Below are 21907 nucleotides of genomic sequence, written 5' to 3'. Positions count from 1 at the left end.
ATGGAGACATGTTTCCCCTGATTCTCCATGACCCCTGTAGTGTTGTATAGGTATCTGCACATTTGAAGAAGCAGTCACGTCCTCCAGACTTTACTGACTGATTTTGTTAAGGGAAGCCTTCTACCTGCTGATAGGGACCCATACTGGTTATTCTGTGACCCTGATCTAGTGATGCAGAGTGCCATGTGGAAAGGTGCATGGTGGCACTGGGTCCAATGGTATATGATGTCTCTTTGGCTCCAGGACATTGGGGTCCACAGTATTGACAACTGTGTGGTCCTTGGCAAGCACTGCAGGAATTCTGTGGCTTCAAGATCTTTTGGGCTCCTAAGTGGCACCTCCAAGACTGGTAGCAGGGCAGGCAGTGGTGGTGGATGGAGCCAGTGGTGTGCACATACTCGGCTGCAGGGGCCAGCTGCAGGTGCCTATGTAGTGGCAGAGGGGGCCAAAGCAGGTAGCAAGGGCTGGGGCCAATTATAGGCTCACTGGCGTTTGCCAGTACCATACTGTTTTGATTACTATAGCTTTATAGTATAGCTTAAAATCAGGAAATGTGATGACCCCTGCTTTGTTCTTCTTTCTCAGCACTTATTTGGACATTCAGGGACTTTTTTATTTCCATATAAGTTTTATCCTCCTTTCTCATCTCGCTAAGACAACAGTATGATGATTGGGACAGGCTTGAATCCTAATGAGAAGAATCTATCAGATCCTTAGAGGGGTAAGGTCCTTGCTTGAATATCTTCACTTCCATTCAGCCTTCCACCCTAGTGATAATCCCATTTGTTTGGGCATTATCTCTATCAATTGACTGTACTCCTTATGTAACCCACAATTTTCTAAGTCTTCTCTAAATCTTATGCTAGGGACATAAGCTCCTGGATTGTCCCTAACTCAACTCTCCACATTTTTTGCAGTTGACAGTGAGTGTTCACCTGATAGACCCTTCACTTGGCTGTAATATGCCCTCCACATATATCTTGGTCTGTAAAGCTTTCTAGACATCACTACTGCATGGAACTGACTAGGGAATTAACTAAGGTCATTCTTATTGGCCATGTGACCTTGAACAAGTTACTTAGCCTTTCTGAACTTCTGAGGTGGACATAAAAATTGTACCTAATTCATATAGTTGTTACAGGATTAAATGAGTTAATGTAAAGCACTTGGTGCCTGACTTGTTTAGGTGCTTAGAGATAGTGTGATTATGCTGTTGCTACTACTGCTGACTACTTCAGCTTTAAAACTTGCACTTGCTTGTTTCTTCATTGACATCAAGCCTTTGCCTACAGAGCCCTTTCTCTTTGTCCTATCACTTTTCTTTCTCAGGAGCCCCAATCCTTTGGCTGCCTGAATGTATGTTGAAGAATGGAAAATTCCTGTGGTTTTGTTGAGCTGTGCCTCCCATATTGGGGGTGGGGGCCTGAAGGGATAGGGGTGCCAACCTGTTCATAACCAAAAGGCCAATAAAAGTGTCTTCCCAAATGAAATATTGAACTTCATTAAATCTAAGACATCATCAACTGTGAGCCACACCCTTATTTTATGTAATACTAAGAAAGAAATAAGCAACCTTTAGAATTTTAATTTTATACTTATTTAAAAGTTATTTTGATGCAGGTCTGTGAAGGGGCATAAGAGGCTTCCTGGTCCCTAGAGAGACCCCTCCACCAGGAGGACGTACGCAGCTCATGGACCTTTCCAGACATAGATGCAGCCTCTGGGGGGAGCTGGTCCTTGTGGCATGGGCCCATGTTCAACAGCCGGGAAAGAATGTACATGACAGGTGACTGCTGATCAGGGGGTCTCAATTAAGTGATACAGGGAGCTACACTGTGTGGGTAGAAGCCAGCAACGGGACCCAGAGAGCAACTGGCTGGCCTGAGATTCGAGAGTTGGAAATCCCAGGCATCTCAGTCAACATTAGCTCCGTGGGCAGAAAACATGGATTCCGTGGCTGCTGTCTGCCATACCAGTGCCACCAACGTCAAGTGGTATGTGAGTTACACACAGGTGTCCAGCTATGACCACATGACAGTCTCCCCAGACAACAAGACACTCATCATCCAAAGGATCAGTAGCTGCAACTCACCACTTCAGTGTGGGATAGAAATCCTCCCACAGATTATTGAGAGAAGTGAAGTAATCTTTCCGACATTGACCTATGGTCCCTCCAGTGTGCTGATCAGGAGTAAGCGCCGTAACTTCAATGGCATCCTGCCTGCTGAGATGGGCTCCCAGGTGGAGATGGAGTGTATCTCCTATTTCAGACCAGAATTCAAGTACCAGTGGATCCACTTCCTCCTGAACTTCTCAGAGAAAAAATTACCTTCCTGAATCTGATCTGGGACCAGATGGGCAGATACAGATATCAGGAAGTCCAACTCCAGGTGCCCTGGCACAGGACTGCTTTTAGCAAAGGTTTCACTATCTCAGGATCCTTGCTGGTATTTCTCATCATGGTGACAGCAGTGGGCAGTGTCCTCTTCTGTGCATTCCTCATTCATACCCTGATCAGACATTACTCTACCAGGGCAAATTGGGCTACATGACCACCCACCTCAGACATAGAAGACAAGACCAGATGGGCAAGGAGGGTTCCAACTCCCCCACTTCCTTATCCGACACCATGGGACCATCAGGTATGCCCCTTCTCAACATTGCCAGGGACAGAGAAACGGAACAACCTATACATGCCCAATAACCGGGAATTGCTTAAATGGGATGCAGCACATGTTGAGTGAATCTGTCATTGTTAGAAACCACGCTGGGGAAAGCCATTTACTGATGCAGAGAATGTTCACAACTTGTTGCCAGGTTAGAAATGCATAATGCAAACCTGCATCTGATAGTATCATATTGTGAAAAGTATAGATTAGTTGATTGATATAGATGTAATATTACAGTGTGTATGTATGTATGTGTTTTCCAGTTTTATGTGTACACACACACACATATATATGTATATATATATATATATACATATATATATACACACATATATACGCACCTGTGCAAAAATTGTGGAAAATATTACCTATCAACAGTGTTATCTCAGTTTCCTTCTTTGTATACTTTACTGTATATTCTGAAGTGTTTTTTTTTTCTCACAAATTATATAAATTGTTCTTATTATTAGAAAACAAACCCCAATAAAGGTAAAACAGCATGAAGTTAAAAAAAACTTATTTTGACAGAGATTAGGATGGTGGTCACCAGGGGCTGGGGGTGGGGGCACTGAGAAGATGCTGTATAAGGGTACCAACTTACAACTAGTGGATAAATAAGATCTGGAAATCTGATGCACAACATAGGGATTATAGTCGACAATACTGTATTACAAACTTCAAAATTGCTAAGAGACTAAATCTTAACTATTCTCACTATAAAAAAAGAAATTATAAATATGTGCCATGATAAAGGTGTTAGCTAGCACTACTGTAGTAACCCTATGGCAATATGTAAATGAATCAAACCAACACATTTTACAACTTAAACTGTACAACATTATATGTCAGTTATATCTCCATAAAAAAGGAAAAATATATTTTGAACAACTTTTTAAAAAAGTTATTTTGGACTTATTTAGACATAGAAACAATGATAATATGAATGGCTATGGCTGAATTCACTCATGTAACTTGATAGCCACATCATAAACTGCTGCCTGGGTGATGGTCAGGCACTATTGATTGTAAGATGCACATGAATTTCAGAGATGCTGAAATGTGAAAAATGAAAAAGTACATCTTAAAGTTAATGAAAGGTATTCTGTTTCCCTTCAACCAATCTTCTAGAATGTAGAAACTTCATTTTCTTTGTATAGTCACATATCTTTGATACATGAATTTTTGTAAAATAATTTCCGTCTATTCAAGACTTCAGGTCTTCCTAGCTTTAAATCTTCCGAGCTTTAAGAGAAAAATACCTTGGCTGACGCAAGTGTTTGTTGTTGATTATCATCATCTCAGACAATAGTAGAGGCTCTGTGATTGAGCTACTAATTTTGTCTTTTTCATTTTATTAGATGGAAAGCAGGCTGAAAGTTATATCCCTCCTACAGAGATATATGCTGTTTGATACTTAGCTGCAATTTCGTAACACTTTAAATTTCATCTCAGTGTTGTATAAAGAACAACATTTTGGAGTCAAACAGACTGAGGTTTATATTCTGCTACTTACTAGTCATGTGACTAGGTACATTACTTCACCTTCCTAGGCCTCAATTGCCTTATCTGTAATCTCATCATAGATTAAATAAATAATATATATAAAGTGTAAAATGTTTGCCTATAATATCTGTCCAGTAAACCGCTGTTTTGATGGAAATGATGTTCTACTGGAGAACTAAGAATATGTTCTCTGGAAAGGTGGATGTCAAACTTGGCAGCAGTGTTGCCAGAGCCTTGCCTGGAGTCAATGTGGCCTGGAAGCACTGTTTTCTTATAGGTCATTCCTCGAGAAATGGTGAGGTGACTACTTTTAGGGAAAGACAGTTAGTACTAATAAATGCTTTATTGTTCAATGGCAACATTATATTAATCTGGGAGCAAAAGGAAATGTTGGGAATGCAAAAAGAATGGTTTTGATCATTTGGGAAGGATTTTGAAACAGGAATTCTTTACTAAAGGTTAGGAATGGATAAAATTATTCATTAACTCATAAAATATGTATTGAGTACCTTCTCAATGCTAGGTGCTCTGCTAGGTCCTGGGAACACAGTGCCTATGTGTTTGTTCTAGTAAAGAATGCAGAAAAGGGCCTGTCCTTGTGGAGCTTACACTGAGGGGAGGATTTAGGGATATGCGATAAAAAGTAAACAATTTTTAAGACAAGATAATTCCATAATGCTACTTAAGGTTTGGTGGTAAGGGAAGACTTCTCTGAGATGGTGCCATTTTAGCTGAAACCTGAATGACAAGGAGTGATTTTTCTTATCCTTTGTGTTCATTAAGCTTCTCATATATGTGGATTTACAGTTTTCATCAAATTTGGAAACTTTTTGGCCATTATTTCTTTCCCTCTCCTTTGGAGACTGATTATACACATATTAGGCCTCCTGAAGTCCCATATCTCACTATTGCTCTCATCTTTTCTTTCTTGCTTTGCTTTTTTAGAGTCTCTCTCTCTCTCTCTTTTTTTTTTTTTTTTTTTTGGTATTTCTTTTTGGATAGTTTCCATTGTTTTGTCTTCAAGTTCACTAATCTTTTCTTCTGCAACATTTAACCTGCCTTTAATTCCATCCAGTGTATCTATCATCTCAGATGTTGTAGTTTTTATTTCTAGAATTTCATTTTAAGACTTTTTAATATCTTCCATGTCTCTACTTAATACATTCTGCTGTTTCTCTAGGTTTCTGGAAACTGGAACAATCATGGGGTTCACCTTGTTTGTTCCCCATCTCTCATGCATCACTGTCCTTTATTGCCTGATGGCTAATGTCTTGAGAACTGTTCTTTCATATGCTTTGTCCTGATTTTTAGTTGTTTCAGATAGTAGGGTAGGGACTTCCCTGGTGGTCCAGTAGGTGGGACTTCGTACTCCCATTACAGGGGGCCCAGGTTCGATCCCTGGTTGGGGAACTAGATCCTGCATGCATGCCACAAGTAAGAAGTCCACATGTCACAACTAAGAGTCTGCATGCCACAACTAAGAAGTCCGCATGCCTCAACTAAAGGATACCGCATGCCACAACTAAAATTAAAAAAAGAAACTGATAGTAGGGTAAATCCAGTCCTTACTCCATCTTGGCTGAAAGTAGGAGTGTTCTGCCTCTATTATTTACCTCATAATTATTCTCAGGTTTTAAAATGTACAAAAAGGCCACATATTGGTTTTAACCAGTTGCTATCAATAGAAAACACTTTAGAGTCTGATTATACATGTTTTCCTGATGTGTGATAAAGCACATGCCATCTATTTGGTCTCTGAACTAATCTTTGTTCAGAATCTATTAACAACATAACCATCAAAAAGCTCTAATATTTTTCTTCTTTTTTTTTTAATGAAAAAATTCCATCTGTTTTAACCAGTAAGAGAAATCTGCTTCAGAGCCTTTTGGTATTTATTATGCTATTATGGTATCACATTCCTGGGCTGAGCTGCTTGCCAGATGTAGTTATCAAACATTTTTGTGGCATTATACATGGCCCAAGGACTTTAGACGTCTTATTTTAGTTTTATGTGGGTTGAGGTGGATTTATGTTTTTTTTAAATTGTGGTTAAAGTCTATATAACAAAATTTACCATTTTAACCATTTTTAAGTGTATAATTTGTGAATGTCATAAAGTACATTCACAATGATGTATAACAATCACCACTATCTATTTCTGAAACTCTTTCATCATCCCAAAGAGACTTTGTACGCATCAAACAATAACTCCCCATTCTCTCCTCCCCCCACCTCCTGGTGATCTTTATTCTACTTTCTGTCTTTATGTTGCCTAGTATATGTACCTCGTATAAATGGAGTCATACATTTGTCCTTTAGTATCTGGCTTATTTCACTTAGAATAATACTTAAGGTTCATATTGTAGCATGAATGAGAATTTTATTTCTTCTTAAGGCTGAATAATATTCCCTTGTATATATATAACACATTTTGTTTATTCATCTGTTGATGGACACTTGGGTTGTTTCTACCTTTTGGCTATTGTGAATAATGCTGCTGGGAACATTAGTATACAAGTATCTACTTTCAGTTCTTTTGGGCATGTGCCTAGGAGTGGAATTGCTGGATCATATGGTAATTTTATGTTTAATTTTTGAGAAATCACCAAACTGTTTTACATAATGGCTGCACCATTTTACATTCCCACCAGCAATGCACAAAGGTGCCAATTTCTCCACACCCTTACCAACACTTGTTTTTCTTCCCCTCTTCCTTCCTCCTTCATTTAAAAAAAAAATAGTACCCATTCTAATGGGTGTGAAGTGGTATCTCATTGTGGTTTTGATTTTTATTTCCCTAATGACTACTGATATTGAACACTTTTTCATGTGCTTACTGGCTATTGTATATTTATTCACATCCTTTGCCCATTTTTGAATTGGGTTGTTTGGTTTTTGCGGGAGAGCTGTAAGCCCAAATCTATATGTTCTTCAAAGATCTGGGAGTTTAGATACTCATTTGGTATTTTATATCTAACATATCTAGAAAATGCTCCACAGAAAATTTTTCCATGTTTCTATAACAGTGGTGTGACATATGTGGCAGATCTTTCTTTGTAATAGATGAAGCAGACAGTGATTCCAAGTTGCTTCCCATGTATCTGGGCTGTTTTCGGTGTTCTCCTTTTGTTTCTACATGGCAAACTTCCAGAAAAGAATGGTTGACTAGACTAATGGAAGTGATTGTGTGTGAGACTCCCAAGGCTCCAGTTATAGACCTGTTAAACTTCACTTTTCTTTGGGTTGGAAAATTTTATCTCAGTGAAATACAAAACATAAACAAAACAAACAAAATCACCTTTACTCTTTGGTTGCTAATTAGACTTGCAGTTGAGAAATTCACTTTCTAAATTTCATACGTCATTATTGAGAGAATCTGCTTCTGCTCCAGCAAAGGCAGCTCTGACACAAGTTTGCTAGGCACCTCTTTTAACTCAAAAGCTACAACCCAAGAGCTATATAAATTTGGTGCTAAATATATTGATAAGTGTAACTAACTTCTGACCTTCATCAGGGAGCTCAGGGTTAAAAGTTTTAAGTGTGATTTTGAGGCCGTAGAAATATAAAGCACACTTAAAAATGTCAAACATGTTTGTAACAAATGAATCAGTTGAACACATCTGAACACATTTGTTTATGTCTTTTATGGTAGTGCCAGTGTTTGAGTGCAAATAAAAGGAACAATAGCAGAAACAATAGAAAAGAACAACCATTTATGGAGTACTCACTATGTCCCAGGCACCATGCCAAATGCTTTCCATGTATGATTGTGTTTAATAATTACAAATCAGGAAAATGAAGCTCAAAGATTCAAGAAAGTTGCTCAGGTCACATACTTGGGAAGTGGCAGAGACTGGATTCAAAGCCAGGTCAGTGTGACTCCAACTTCGTAACAGAAATACAACATCTTGATGGATGGAGGAGAAACAGGGAAATACATTTCAAATAGCTTAATTATTGCGACTGGCTGAAGGCAGCATAAACATCATCTAGAAAATAGTAGGAGATTTAAGTAGACAGAACTTGTTTTTTTTTTAACTGTGTTGGGAATGTTACATAGAAATGCAGAAAGCCAGGCTTCCCTGGTGGCGCAATGGTTAAGAATCCATCTGCCAATGCAGGGGACACGGGTCTGAGCCCTGATCCAGGAAGATCCCACATACCGCGAAGCAACTAAGCCCATGCACCACAACTACTGAGCCTGTGCTCTAGAGCCCGCAAGCCACAAATACTGAGCCTGCGTGCCTAGAGCCTGTGCTCCACACAAGAGAAGCCACTGCAATGAGAAGGCCGCGCACCACAACGAAGAGTAACCCCTGCTCGCCGCAACTAGAGAAAGCCCTCACGCAGCAATGAAGACCCACACAGCCAAAAAAAAAAATTAAAAAAAAAAATGCAGAAAGCCAAGTGCTCATCTTAACCTTCTTGACTGATGCTGGCATCTTCTTTAAGTGTGTTGCAGTTTTTCTTTTCGTATTCAAATTTTGGATTAAAATATTTTGTTTATGTTTTGATTGGCTTTTATACTGACTATTATGCTCTCCTCATTGGCCTTACCACCTCTTTCTGAACAAAATGCTAATTCAAAATTTCCTTTCCTAAGAGTTCTTACCATGCCCCCATCTTTCAACTCTAAGCCTCGACTGCTTCCCTAACCCTGTCTGATGGATTCCGTTTCTTCATCTGAGGTTTGAAAGTCTCCAGTTAATCTACCTTTGCCTATATTATAGTTCTTGGTTCTTGACAACCATACTTTTGAGACTTTTGTCTTATACTTTCTCACTTGTGGCATTTTCTGTTTTTTTTTGGCTTTTTTCTACCCCGTCTTTTTGAATTTATGGGAATTCATGGCCCGTCTCTGTAGGTTGAAACCTAAAGACTGTCTCCAGAATCTCTCTTACTAGACCAATTTTCAACTTTCTAGAATGGCAAAACCAGTTGTTTCTAATTGATCAGAAATCTACTCTTGGATCAGTCAGTCATGACAAGTTGAGTAGGGACCAGAATCCCACAGTACAGACATGGCTGCTGGGAGTCTACTGACTTCATTAGGGGCTTTCCTGGAAAAGGCAGAATGTTTACTAGCCAGGTACTTATCCAAGAGGTGCCTTCTTCACTCTGTAGACCAGGACACTGGAAAAAGTTATGATATCCTTGTAAACAAGATGGAGAAACATGAGCTGAATCCTGGGGAATTGGGTGCAATTGTAAGTAACTGAACAATCAAATCCAAAGAAGGTGTACTGATGTTAGCCTGAAGGCAGGTCATTAGTGATGAGCTGAAAGGCTCTGCTCACCCTGCCCGGATTTTAACGTTTCTTTCAGTGATTCAGATGAGCTATCCCTAAAATGCAAATTCCCACAAGAACAGAGGCTATATGACCCTGGCTTCCTTGGTGATATCAGGGCACATTAAAAAAGTGATAGCCATTTGCCATTTTCTGACCACCCTCAACTCCCCTTCCTGAGCATACTACCCCTCAGTCGTGATGGGAATCCCATTAGAGCTCCCTGGAAAATGAGTGATGCAAAGATGGGAAAATGGCTGGAGTTCACTCATCCCTCCCCTCCCACTCCCAGCCTTTCCTCTATACTTTTCTCCTGGGACTCCATTTACTGAAGCTTGGACTTTCAGATTTTATCTGTTCTTTCACATTTTCTCTCTTTTTATCCTATGCTCTAGGAGATGTTATGATTTGTGAACATTTTATTTCTGCTATCATATTTTAAATCTCTAATCGCTTCTCTGATTATTCTTTTTTCAAATCAACATCTTCTTCATAAAAATCTTTCTTAAATCTCTTTGAGTCAAGTTTTCTTCTATTCCCTGATTATTTTTGTTTTCACCAGAATTTGTTTTTCATGTTTATATATCTTGGTCTTTCCCTTTCAAGCTGCTGGATCTGCTAATATCTTGGTGATCTTTGCTTGTCTGGTCATATTTAAGAAAGAAGGTCCATGCAATTGGAGTGACATCTCTCCAGTGATAATTCTGACTGGGTGCTCTGGACATGAGGTGGGGGAGGTGAGTGGGAACTCATTTTTAGGCTGAGCCCACCTGATGGCTAGAATGAGAACTTTACTGTGAGACATGAAGTTGATGACTAAAAACCTTAGATTCTCCAATATGGAGAATTGTTTAATTTCTTTAAAGAAGAGCTATCAGGGACTTGTTTGTTTACTTTTGCCTGAGGATAAATGCCAGCTGCCTGTACTTACTGGGTATGAGGGAGGGACTGGAGGGTGGAAGCCGGTGGTGGAGAAAAGCAGGTGGGTACAGTTGATCCACCTTCAGAGCTTGCCCGGTTCTCCAGGCTAACTGGCAGCCCTCCTCTGCAGCCCTCATAGCTTGTCCTGGGCTGGCTGTCTAAGGCATCCTTTACCTGTTAAACCTCTTCCATCAACTTTCTGGCTTCCAGAAAGTTGCTAACTTGCTGGCTTCCAGATATATGCTAACTATCTCATCCCCAAGTAATACCTCCTTACTCTGTTCTCCTTCAGGTATGGGTTTATTCCTTTGTGTACTTCTGTTCCTTTAGTACAAAGAGTCAAGGCAGAGAGAGCATGTCTGGTTCATTAATAAAAAGCAACATACACATTTACTGTTTATTATCCCACAAATAATATTTCTAGCAAAAGAACTATAAATTAATGTAATGGTTACATTAAAATAAATAAATTATTTTTTATTGCTTAAAAAGTGTACAAGTAACATATAAAAACATGCTCCTTATAAAAATGCAAATACAAAATCATGTAGACTATACAGGGAAATTGGCTGTTCCCTTCTTTTTTCCCCAATGCAATTCTGCTCTTTTCTCAGGAAGTAACTGCTGTTAATAACTAGGTATATATATACTTGACTATTGCTAATGTATTTATATATCTGTATCTGTTTGGTTATCAGGCTGTTTGTCTTTTTTATTTAGATAGATCAAGTTTTATATGTGGTTTTGTGAATTTTAACTCGACCATATGTCTTGGATAGCTTTTCATGGCAGTAGGTGTAGAGCTATCATTCTTTCCCCTACCAGTTGACATCTAAGTAGTTTGTAGTTTTTCTTTTTCAGAAAGGCAAAATCTATTACTTTCCTGTTTCATTGTCCCTTAGCATTCTTTCCACTCAAACTGAGAAATCCTTGTCATACCTGTAAAGAATCCCAGTGGATTAAACTGAAAAGAATCCCAGTGGATTAAACTGACTGAATGAAATATAGCAAGTTGAACAGATCATAATATATGATAATATTTAGAGGTACAGTACTAAAACTTCTTTATTAAAATTCATATTATCCTACCCCAGTTAATGAATGGAACAGAATCAGATCACATTTATTTTGATCAGAGTTAAGGAGGCAAACCAGCTTGCGTGTCATCTCTCAAACGTACTAATAACAAATGCCCACGTTTAAAACGTTCTTTTTTTTTCCCTACTGTTCTTTTCCTACTATTTCCTGCCTTTTTTCTTTGTTTATTCACCATGCTCTAAGCTCTTGATTTATTGCTCATTTTTTTTGTTACAGGTCTTGAAACTGGAATCAGTTTAACCTCAAGAGAATCATCAGAGTGTTAATTTCCAAATGAATCCTCTTTCTAACAATGATAAGACTATCTGTGACGAAAATACACATTTTGGGGACCCAGATCCACACCTGCCCTGGAGAAAGGTCACATTCTCCACTTCTGAAGAGCAGAAATCCTTCTGCATGGCCAGTTCTGGCAGGTCCTTATGTTGTCCCACACCAAAAGGTTTTGAGAGTTCTATGCTTGGTTAGCACTGACTTTCTTGGCTCTATGGCAGAATGACCCCCTTGGTCCCCCTCACCCAGGTTTTCACATTTCTTCATCTATAGAAACCTGGTGCTCCCTGGCCTCCCCTCTGTAAGGCTGGATCAGATCTCCAGCTTACACCCTGCTTTTAACAAATTCACCAAGCACTAAACTATGTTTAGGCACTGTTGTATTAGGCATTTCACGTTCATTATCTCATTTAATCCTCAAAACAATCCCACATATTAGCTTTAGATATGGTTAAGGTACTTGCTTAAAGTCTCACAGGAAGTGGTAGAGCTGGGCTTCAAACCTGGGCTTGCCTAGCACCAAAGCTTGAGCTCTGACCTCTGTGCTACATATTCACCACTCAGCCAATGAACCCTCATGAGCGCGTGAGAAGAGAAACTTGAAGGCCCTTGAGTGGCTGAGAGGCTAGATGATGGCCCCCCAAAAGGTATTCACCTCCTCCTCCCTGGAACCTGTGAATGTTACTTTATATGGTGAAGAAGGACTTTGCAAATGTGATTAAGTTAAGAACCTTGAGATGGGAAGATTATCCTGTACTATCCAGGTGGGATCTAAATGCAGTCACAGATATCATCAAAAAAGGGAGGCAGGGGATCTGACACACACACAGAAGAGTTGGGAAAGCAGTGTGATCGTGGAGGAGGAGACTGCAGTGATCGGCCGCAAACCAAGAAATGCCACCTGCTACCAGAAGCTGGAAAAGGCAAGGAATGATTTTCCCCTGGAGCCTCCGGAGAAAGCACAGCCCTGCTGACACCTGGTTTGGCCCAGTGATACTGGTTTCAGACTTCTGGCCATCAGAACTGTGAGAGAATATGTTTCTGTTGTTTTAAGCCACTAAGTTTGTGGTAATTTGTTATGGCGATCACAGGTGACTTTGTGATCTCTCTAGGCCAGTTTCCTTATCTGTAAAATGAGGATATTAGTGGTAATACCTAGAATTAAAAAAAAAAGAAAAGCGCTAGCATTTACCTAGCACAGGTAGATGCTCCGCAGGGCTATTATCGCTCGCAGGGGCCGAGAGGAAGATGTATGGGGTGCTTTGGAAGCACATGGGAAGGAAGGGCAATTAACCCAGCCTCTAGCTCATAAATGCACATGACCATCCAGTAAGGTTAACAAAGAAGTTGAAATTAATTAAAAATGACAGTATATGGCATTTATTGACCAAATGACAGAGAGTTCACAAAACAATCTCCACCCTTAATTTCTAAGAGTGACTGCAACCATCAGAGAAACTTTTCAGGTGGTAACTCATTACCTCGTGGATGCCCCAGCAACTTTATTTTTCTGGAGGTGATTCTGAATGGTCATTCCAGGACACATTAATTAATGAACCATAAAAATAAACACTGCAACTGGAAACTGGAAGTGTAAATTCAGTTGCCTATTAGGAATGTAATCTGTGACCATCACACTTTGCCCATAGAAATGAGCAGAGGGAAGGCTGGACTTATCTAGGGGCCTGGTTCCCAGGTATGTAGGGATTATTTCTCCCTGAGGGCTGGACTGAAGCCGGGCCAGAGAGTTTGCCTTTGAGCTGTTCCTATTTGTTCATCCAGCTCCTGGAGAGTCGTCATTGCCTTCATTATGGATTGCTCTGGGCTAGTGATGGAAGAGTTAGCAGGGTGGCCTGGAGTGGCTCTTAGCAGGCTGGTGCCAGCTGACACATGCCACTTAGGTTTCCAAGGAGCCAAGCTGTCCCCACTCACGCATGGCTGATGCACTTGTGGCTAAATGTGGTGCCACCAGGGCCCCGGGCCAGATTCAGGGCAGGAAATAGAATGCCATCTCCATCACCAGGGAAACCATGGCCTGCGTGCATGATTTAAACCAGGGCCAACAAAAAAGCTCAAAGGCAGGGTCAGAAGAGGAAGGGAGACCAGAGGGTGGCTTGCATGGATTTTGTCTTGGGTTATAACTGTTGACAAGCCACTTAGCTGCCCACATGTTTAGGTTTATCTGCATATAAGATGGAGGTAACAATATTTACGCATCTCACTGGGGACTTATGAAAACAACATTTCTGACAGACCACTCAGGATCCATGGATGGAAGGTGGTATGTAAGTGCAGATGGTAAACTTACTGTGTGTGTGTGTTTTCAGCAGGTGCATTAGGGGCATGTAGACCCTCCGGAAAACACATTTAGAGTCTGACCAAAAGCAAGCAATAATAAAAACTAACAATTTTAAGTGCATGGATTTGTCTTTGGGTTTGTGCAGGTTTGGGGGAATTGCATGTGTAATTCAGACTTCAAGACTGTTTTCAAACATTGCTGTGATTAGTAATACTTATGGCTCAAATCATTTGAGAATGCTGTGGTTGTTGATTGTTTCCAAATGTTTGCCAAATTTGCTCTAAAAAATTCCCAAGTTAATTCTCCCGTGTAGTTTATGAGTTGCACGTGGAGTCTGGAACTTTTGTTCCCAAGTTGGAAGGAGGCAAAAATCTATTTAAAAAACAAAGTGCAAAGAGGAATCTGTTGCTCTATCCCCTGGAGGTCTGCTATTTCTGAGGAGTCCTGAGTCTGTTACATATACATTTGTTCTGTTCATTTAAGGTTAAGCAATTGACCTCTGACCTCCCTATAAGGTTACTAAACGCTGCTTTCTGTCAGCTGGGTTCCTGCGGGAGTCTGTCACTCTGTTCTTGGTTAATTAAACCTTTCTCTGGTGCATATTGTCTGTCTAGAATAATTCCTGTGGGTCCAGGTGAATGGCGACTATTATAGAAAAACAAACTTGTTTAATAACACAAATAATACACTTAAAAATCAGAATAATTATATAAGTGAAATATAGAAAAGAAAGATCATCTGCAATTCTCTCATGCAGAATTAACCATACTGGCATATATATATATTTTAAACAAATATGGGATTCTAATGTATGTACTTGCTGTTTTGTGACCTGTTGTTGGGCTGAAGCCTTCACCTATTGTATCTGGGTGGAACACCACAGATCCTTAGAGTGTCTGGCCTACAGTGGGGAGAGGTCCTGCTTCGGTTGTGGGCATGGGGGTGGTAGAAGGAGGGCCTCAGAGCTTCAGTCAGGACTTGCGAAAGGAGTTTCAAAGACTTGTTATCTTGGGCTTCCCTGGTGGCACAGTGGTTGGGAGTCTGCCTGCCGATGCAGGGAACGCGGGTTCGTGCCCCGGTCTGGGAAGATCCCACATACCGCGGAGCAGCTGGGCCCGTGAGCCATGGCCGCTGAGCCTGCGTGTCAGGAGCCTGTGCTCCGCAACGGGAGAGGCCACAACAGTGAGAGGCCCGCATACAGCAAAAAAAAAAAAAAAAAGACTTGTTCTCTCAGATGTCACTCCACTTCCTTAGCGCTCCCGTGTTTTGGCAACAGCATACATCCCAGAACTGGTAAACACTTGCTGATTTTAGCGTCTGTGCAGATGATGATCCTGTGCCCTCCTGATCCATTTGCATTCTGCTGTCAGATCCATCGGTTCCCCCTTCCTCCCTTTTCTTCATACTAACAGAACTTGATTAAGGCATGGTTTATATGCAGCACAATGCACAAATCTTACAGCCTTTTCAATTGAATACTGCACACCTGTATGCACATAGGCATGACCCAATGTAACCACTACCCGTGATATAAAACATCTCCAACATCCCAGAAGTGGCTTTGTGTCCCCTCTGAGTCAATCCCTCCTACCCCTAGGTAATCATTCTGTCCATTCTTAGACACTAATTTTACCATATTATTTCCCACCTAAAAACATTCCACAGGATTGTTGCCCCTTTATCTTGTTCCTTTGGGTCTAAATGTCCCTGCTTGACGTTCCAGGTCCACTTTCTTAAGGGTCCTGCCTGCTGAATCATTTGGGCCTCCACTGACATCCCCTGGCCTGAGGCCAGTCTCTGCACTGTCACTTCCATCTGCCAGGCTCCACCTGGAGCTTTGTTCACTCTGTGCCCTCACATTTCCCTGGCCTCCCCGAACCTCACCCATCCTTCAAGGCTCAGCCCAAGTCCTGTTTCTGGCAAGAAGTCCTTCCACTTTGCCAAAATTTTTTCCTATTTCTTTACCTCTCTCTTACACCCTGTATCGGTTGACATCAAGTGACTGAGTTTCTGCAAAGACTTGGGGCCATGGAAGGTAGACCACCCTGCCATTCCTACTTATGATTCCCCATGACCATCCACATGTGGCAGCACACAGTTTTCCAAACCCTCCGTTCTTTTCTTACCCATTCTCTCACATCATGGGGCTGCCCCAGGTCTGCAGCTCCCCAACCCCAGGCCCTGCTCCCTGTCTATCTCTCCCCGTCTTTTCTTCCCCTTCTTGGTACTTTGCTACCCAGCTCACTAAATTGTCTCCTCCAGACCTCAGATTCCACCTCTTCTTCAGATCTGACACCCAAAATCTTGAGACCAGGCTCTCCTCAGAGGGTAGGGATAAAATGCGGGGAGAGAATTTGAGCAGATGATGATGGAATTCTTTTTCTCAGATACAAGAGGGCTGGAGACACTGGTGCATCATATAATTTTGCCCCATCCCACCCACATCCTTTGCACCCAGCAGTTAGTGGCTGTCCCGCCTCCTCTGTTGTTCCAGTGTGTTAACTTTGCTCCCACCCAGACTTCCTGAGTTTGCCATGGCACAGAGTTCTGAGCTCACAAAAGTCAGCACAATCAAGGGGTTTAAGTAAGATATTGCAGCTAAAGGGCTTAGCACAGGTCTGCTGTGGTCAGGCTCAGAGCTAATATCAAAAGCCCGCAACCCCTTCTCTGATTCCAATCAAGTCAGATGTGTTGGGGATCCCAAAGTGACTGTGATTGTGTGTGAGTGAGTGTGTGTGTGTGGTCAGAAACCCTACCTTCTACAGTGAACACAGGCCCTGGGGCCAAGACCAGCTCTGCACTGCCTCTCCCTGGGACCCTCAGTCTCTTCATGAGTAAAATAAGATTCATAATCCATGCACCTCCGATGAGTGTAAGTGAAGCACACAACGAAGCACTTTGCAGGTGGGCCCACCCTGCCAGTGTGAGCCGGTAGAAGGACGGGCAATACAATGTGTTGGCAAGAAACTGGTTGGCCTAGTTCCAACTTGCAAATATAATTGTGTTTCTGGCAGTTGGCAAATGCAGCCCCCCAGAGACAAAGTCCGGTTCTAGACAAAATGTTTCAGTTAGACTCCTTCAGTGGTAAGCAGACTCAGGAGTCTGGCTGCCTGCATTGATGTACAGGTTCTTACTCTGACTTTGGAAAACGGCTTCGTCATTCCAAGCCTCAGTTGACTTGTCTGTGAAATGGGGATAATAGTCTCTTCCTCTTAGAATTGTCGTGAGGGGCAAAAGTAATTTATGTGAAGATCTAGAACAGTGCCTGACACATAGAAACGCTCGATGAATATTAGTGCTTTTATTATTTCCTAGTAAGTGTTGCTCTGTACATGTTTAATGAATGAATGGCTGCTGGTGTGGATTTGGCTTATGAGGGTGCTTTTTGTTCTTCTCTGGTATTTTCAGGCTGATTCCATCTGACCGTGCTTGGCTGGCAACAATTTTGACTAGGTAGGTGGGAAAGGAAATGACAAAATGAAAAGACTTCAACCAGGGGTAGGAATGCTGACTACAGAAGACCGTGAGATCCTGGGAGTAAACCCACTAGCCACCTGAGAGCTACCAGAGGACTTCCCTGAGGCCCAGGCCAGCCATGCAGCTGTCATTTCCCTCTCTGCTTCTTCAGAGAGGCCAACTTGACTTTGGTTTTATTCCCAAGCACATTTCCTGGATTCATCCTGGCAGGAGTGTGGCTATTTTTCTGGATAGCCAGATGAGATAAGCTGTAGACGTTTTTCTACAAAAGAATAAGCAACCAATATAGTATCTGGGGGTCCCTGCCCTGTGGCCCCCTCCTCATCTCCTCAGACAACTGTCAGAGCTGAGCCTGTGGGCAGAGGCCTATTTCATGACACACACACCCTTCTGAAACCCAGAGAGCAGGGTGGAGAGTTCCATGGCCACTCTGAGGGCAACAGTTTTGTTATTTGGTCCTGCCTTTGCCTTTGACTTACTATGTGACCTTCAGAAAGTCCCTTCCCCTCTCCAGGTCTCAGACTCTCCATCTACAAAATGAGGGAGTTGACCCTTACCGTCTCTGAAGTCCTCACTGTCTCTGAAAGTGGCAGAGTGCTGTGAGTTATCAACCTGGGTTGGAATTCTGGCTCCACTGTTTTCTGACCTCGTGGCCTTGGGTAGGCCACTTAAGTTCTTTAGATTGATCCCCCTCTGTAAAATGGGGATGATAAATAGTAATCTACCCTATAGGGTTGTAGCAAGGTTTAAATAAGACATGTGCGGCTAAAGTGCTTAGCGCAGGATCTGCCCATGGTCAGGCTCAGCAAAGCAAGCCAAAATCAAAAGCCTGCAGCCCCTTCTCTGATTCCTGTCAGCCAGGCCAGGTGAGTTGGGGCCCTGGAGTGATATGTGCTTGTTTCCGTCTGTCTGTCTGTGGACATGTGCCAGTGTATGTGGAGGGCTTGGCCTCCCCCAGGGCACTCTGGGAAGATCTGTCCAGGGAGCCTCCCTGAGGGCACCAGCTGAGTTGGAGCAGGTGTCTCATTTAGCAGAAGAGGCAGGTCATAGCCTTCCCCTCACTGCAGCATGCCTCAGTCTTTGGGGCTCTAGATATCTTCATTGTTTCCTGAGCAGTTTTCCTTGAAGAGGCAATAGCTGGTCCCTCCCAGTGTGGAGATAACTAACCAGGTTCCCAGCCAGGGTGCAAGCGTCCCCTGAAGCAACCTGTTCTATTGCTGCTCAGGACTTTGCTCTGTCTTGGAGGGCTGCCTGAAGGCAAGGAGCCCCAGCTCTTCTCCTGGGCCCCTGGGTTTTGAACTCAGGTCAGCTCTGTCCTAGGACTCCCTCCCTTCTTTCTTCTCTCCTTGGACCACGTGGTGTTTGTTTCACACTGGACACTCCGCTAAGTGATGCAGGAAGTAGGCCCCCAGGGAGGCAGATACCGCCCAGCAAAGCAGATAACCAAGTGAAACCTCTGGATGCCTCTGGGGCCTGGGGCAGGCTCAGTGATAAGTGGAAATGCCAGGCTTATCGCTGCAGGCCGAGTTCTAGAGAAGCTATCCTGGCCGGCCCAGCTCACTCCCAGGCCTCCGGGCAGTCGGGCATCTCCAGGCAGAGTAAACGCTGGGTTGGCACAGCCGCAGCAGCAGGACGGGGATACTGTGCCCCACTCTGGCACTTCGCAGTCCCAGCGCCAGAGGCCAGTAGCGGGCGTCGGATTACACCCAGATATTTGCGGTAAGCAGGCCGGTCTGCTTTGAAGTAGGAGCCCGAGGAAGCATTGTTAGGTTCATGGGACTAAGGGAGGCTCGGTGACAATTGTTCCCCGATCTGGGTCCTCTTGGACCAAGAAGCTCCATCAGCAGGAAGCTTTGGTTGATGGGTACAGCCCGGGCACAGTCAGCGCAGGCCTTTCCCGACTAACATGCCGTATAGCGGGCAGAGGAGGCTGAGGGGCAGCTAACCCCGAAGTTGTCCACGTTGAAGCCTGCGAGACTTTCTGAGGTTCTGTTTCAGCTCTGATTTCCTTCCAGGAGTAAGCGCAGCTTCATGGAGGACGTATTTGCCCTTTCTGAGCGCACATCAGTGCATGCGGGGAGGTGGCTTGGGCCAGGCCAGGTGGCTGGGGGAGCTGACTTAGGACTGGGAAGACACCCCCTCATCCTCCTGTCCCCCCCCCCCGCACAAGGAGGGGACTGAGTACACTGCCATCCTTGTTGGCTGACCTTCTGGGGTGGGATGGGTGTGGTGAGGGCTGGTGAGTTCCAATCTCCACATTTTCATGTACTTTACCATGTGCCAGGTGCTGTGCTAAGTGTTTTACTTATCCTAATACTCAAATAGCCCTGAAGTTATTGCACTGTTATGAGCCCCTTTTACAAATGAGGAAAGCTGTGTTCGGGGAGATTAAGTTCCAGGTACGCAGCTGGTCTCTACGGGCACTTAGGTATGAAAGTAGGTAAGCACCCCTTTCCTCAAGATACGTGGCCTCTGTCTCTCAGAAAACTGTCATGATGTTTGATTTTCTTAGAACAAGACCTTTCACTGCCTTGTGCTGCCATACTTGTTATAAATCCATAAACCTACACAGTCTACCGCATGTCAGTCTCCCCCTCAGATGTTGTGCCCTTGAGCTTTGCAAAACCTGCTTCCTCTCCTCTGCTCCCCAGCCGCAAACACACTGAAGTCTTTGAGCTGTTTCTCCTGGTGTTCGACTCCAATTCTCTCCTCATCAATTTTGTTCATTATCTATGGACTTCCTCTTAAGAGAAACGAAGATTTAGCTCTCCCCATTTTCCCTTCACAACTCTTGTAATACATATATCACTGTTTTAACTTAGTAAAGTATTTACTTTATTATGGCACAAAGTTATATAATATATAATGTAATATTATATTATATAAATATAATTCACTGAAAATTCAATCATGTACTTTAATTTCATTCTTTCCTGAACTCTGATTTTCTCGGAGTCTCTGATTCCTTTTGTTCCCTTTTTGTCCTGTTGCCAGCATCATACTGATGGGTAACATTTGAGCACTCACTGGGTGCCAAGCTCTGTTCCAGGTGCCTTGCAAGAATTCTCCAGTGACCATCCTGAAAACTCTATGAAGTATGTGCATTGTTATTATGTTACAGCCCAGGAAGTACAGACTCAGAGAGGTTAAATAAACTGGCTCGTGATTCTGCCCGAAAACTGGCAGAGGCAGGGGTTAAATCCAGATGGTCTGACCCTAGGCCCCATGCTCTTAATATTTTACTACATGTCCTTAATTATATTATATTGTATACTGTTTTTTTCCCCCCTGAAGTCCTCCCTTTTGGGGACCCTCCATCTTCCTGCTTCAACTTTGGGCCTAGGTTGAAGCTGTTGTTTCCTGGAGCTCTGTTTTTTTGTTTGCTTGTTTAGTCCCTGGTTTTGCTGGTGTTTATCCTCCAAGCAGCTTCCTTGGAAAGGGGGCATACATTTTTTTACATCTAAAAGTCTTTATTCTGTCTTCTGACAATGGCGCAATGTCTTCAAAATTCTAATTCTCTCTCATCTAGAATTTTACATACAACCTAACTGTCTTGCCGCATCTGGTTGTTTTTAGGATGAGAAGTCTGATGTCATTCTGATTCCAGTTCTCTGATATGTGATTTTCTTTTCTTTTAAATTTCAGGGAGCTTTTATAGTCTTCTCTTTACTTCTCTGTTCTAAAATTGCATAATGTCTGCAGTATTTCTTTGATAAATTCCTTCCCTCTTTCTTTCCTTTCTCCTCCTGAACTCCAGTTAATTAGATGTAGGACCAGCTGGATCCACTGTCTCTCTTTCTTATCTTTTCTCTCCATCTTCATCTTTCAGTTCTGTTTTCTGGAATATTATCTTAACCTTGTTTTCTAATCCCTATATTGGATTTTTAAATGTTAACATTCATATTTGTAAAAGACCTCCCTTTTATTCTATGTTTGTTCTTTTTCCATAACACCCTCTTCTTTTTTAATGGATGGAACAGTCTTTCACACTTTTCTGTGGTTACTAATGAGAGCCTTTTTTTAAAACTTTCCTCTGTTTCTGCCACAATTATATTTTGGTTTATTTGTTCTGAGCTCCCCTTTTCATCTTGGGGGCTTTCTTTGAATACCTGGTGATCCTTTTTTTCTGTGCATATTTCAGAATAAGTCACAAAAACCTGGGTGGGTGGTTGAGGCTTGTTGACTGCTTGGCTTTGTTGAGGATCAGATGGGGAGCTCCCAAGGGACCCCAAAGCCAGTGCATAGAACGGTTGTATTGTGGACTGCTCCGTCTCTGCAGAAACAGATCTCTGATCTGCAGGGAGGGTGGGGAAGGAGGAGAGCCACAGCTTTGGATGGACTCCTCAGCCTTGCATTTCTGCTCCCCTCTTCCTCCACCT

At 42.5% G+C, this 21907-nt stretch overlaps 2 protein-coding genes across 2 annotated transcripts in view; both read left to right on the top strand.

Moving 5' to 3' along the window:
* Window positions 1–225: 225 nt before the first annotated feature.
* On the top strand, window positions 226–2783 carry CEACAM18 (CEA cell adhesion molecule 18). Its single transcript, XM_059999283.1, is given in 6 exon segments — window positions 226–454; window positions 1706–1786; window positions 1789–1934; window positions 1936–2317; window positions 2320–2400; window positions 2403–2783. Coding segments are annotated over 6 exon segments (1221 nt in total). The 3' UTR covers window positions 2705–2783.
* An 8860-nt stretch (window positions 2784–11643) lies between these two features.
* Window positions 11644–21907, top strand: part of MYLK3 (myosin light chain kinase 3) — a 57712-nt gene continuing 47448 nt past the window's right edge. Inside the window, exon 1 of the mRNA XM_059999058.1 lies at window positions 11644–14037. Coding sequence (XP_059855041.1) covers window positions 13984–14037 — 54 coding nt within the window. The 5' untranslated portion in view covers window positions 11644–13983. The remainder of the gene's footprint in view (window positions 14038–21907) is intronic.

The sequence above is a fragment of the Delphinus delphis genome, chromosome 20, assembly GCF_949987515.2.
Source record: "Delphinus delphis chromosome 20, mDelDel1.2, whole genome shotgun sequence".
In the NCBI taxonomy this organism is placed as follows: Eukaryota; Metazoa; Chordata; class Mammalia; order Artiodactyla; family Delphinidae; genus Delphinus; species Delphinus delphis.
The sequence above is the reverse complement of the archived record's forward strand: the minus strand, read 5'-3'. Positions and strand labels throughout refer to the sequence as shown.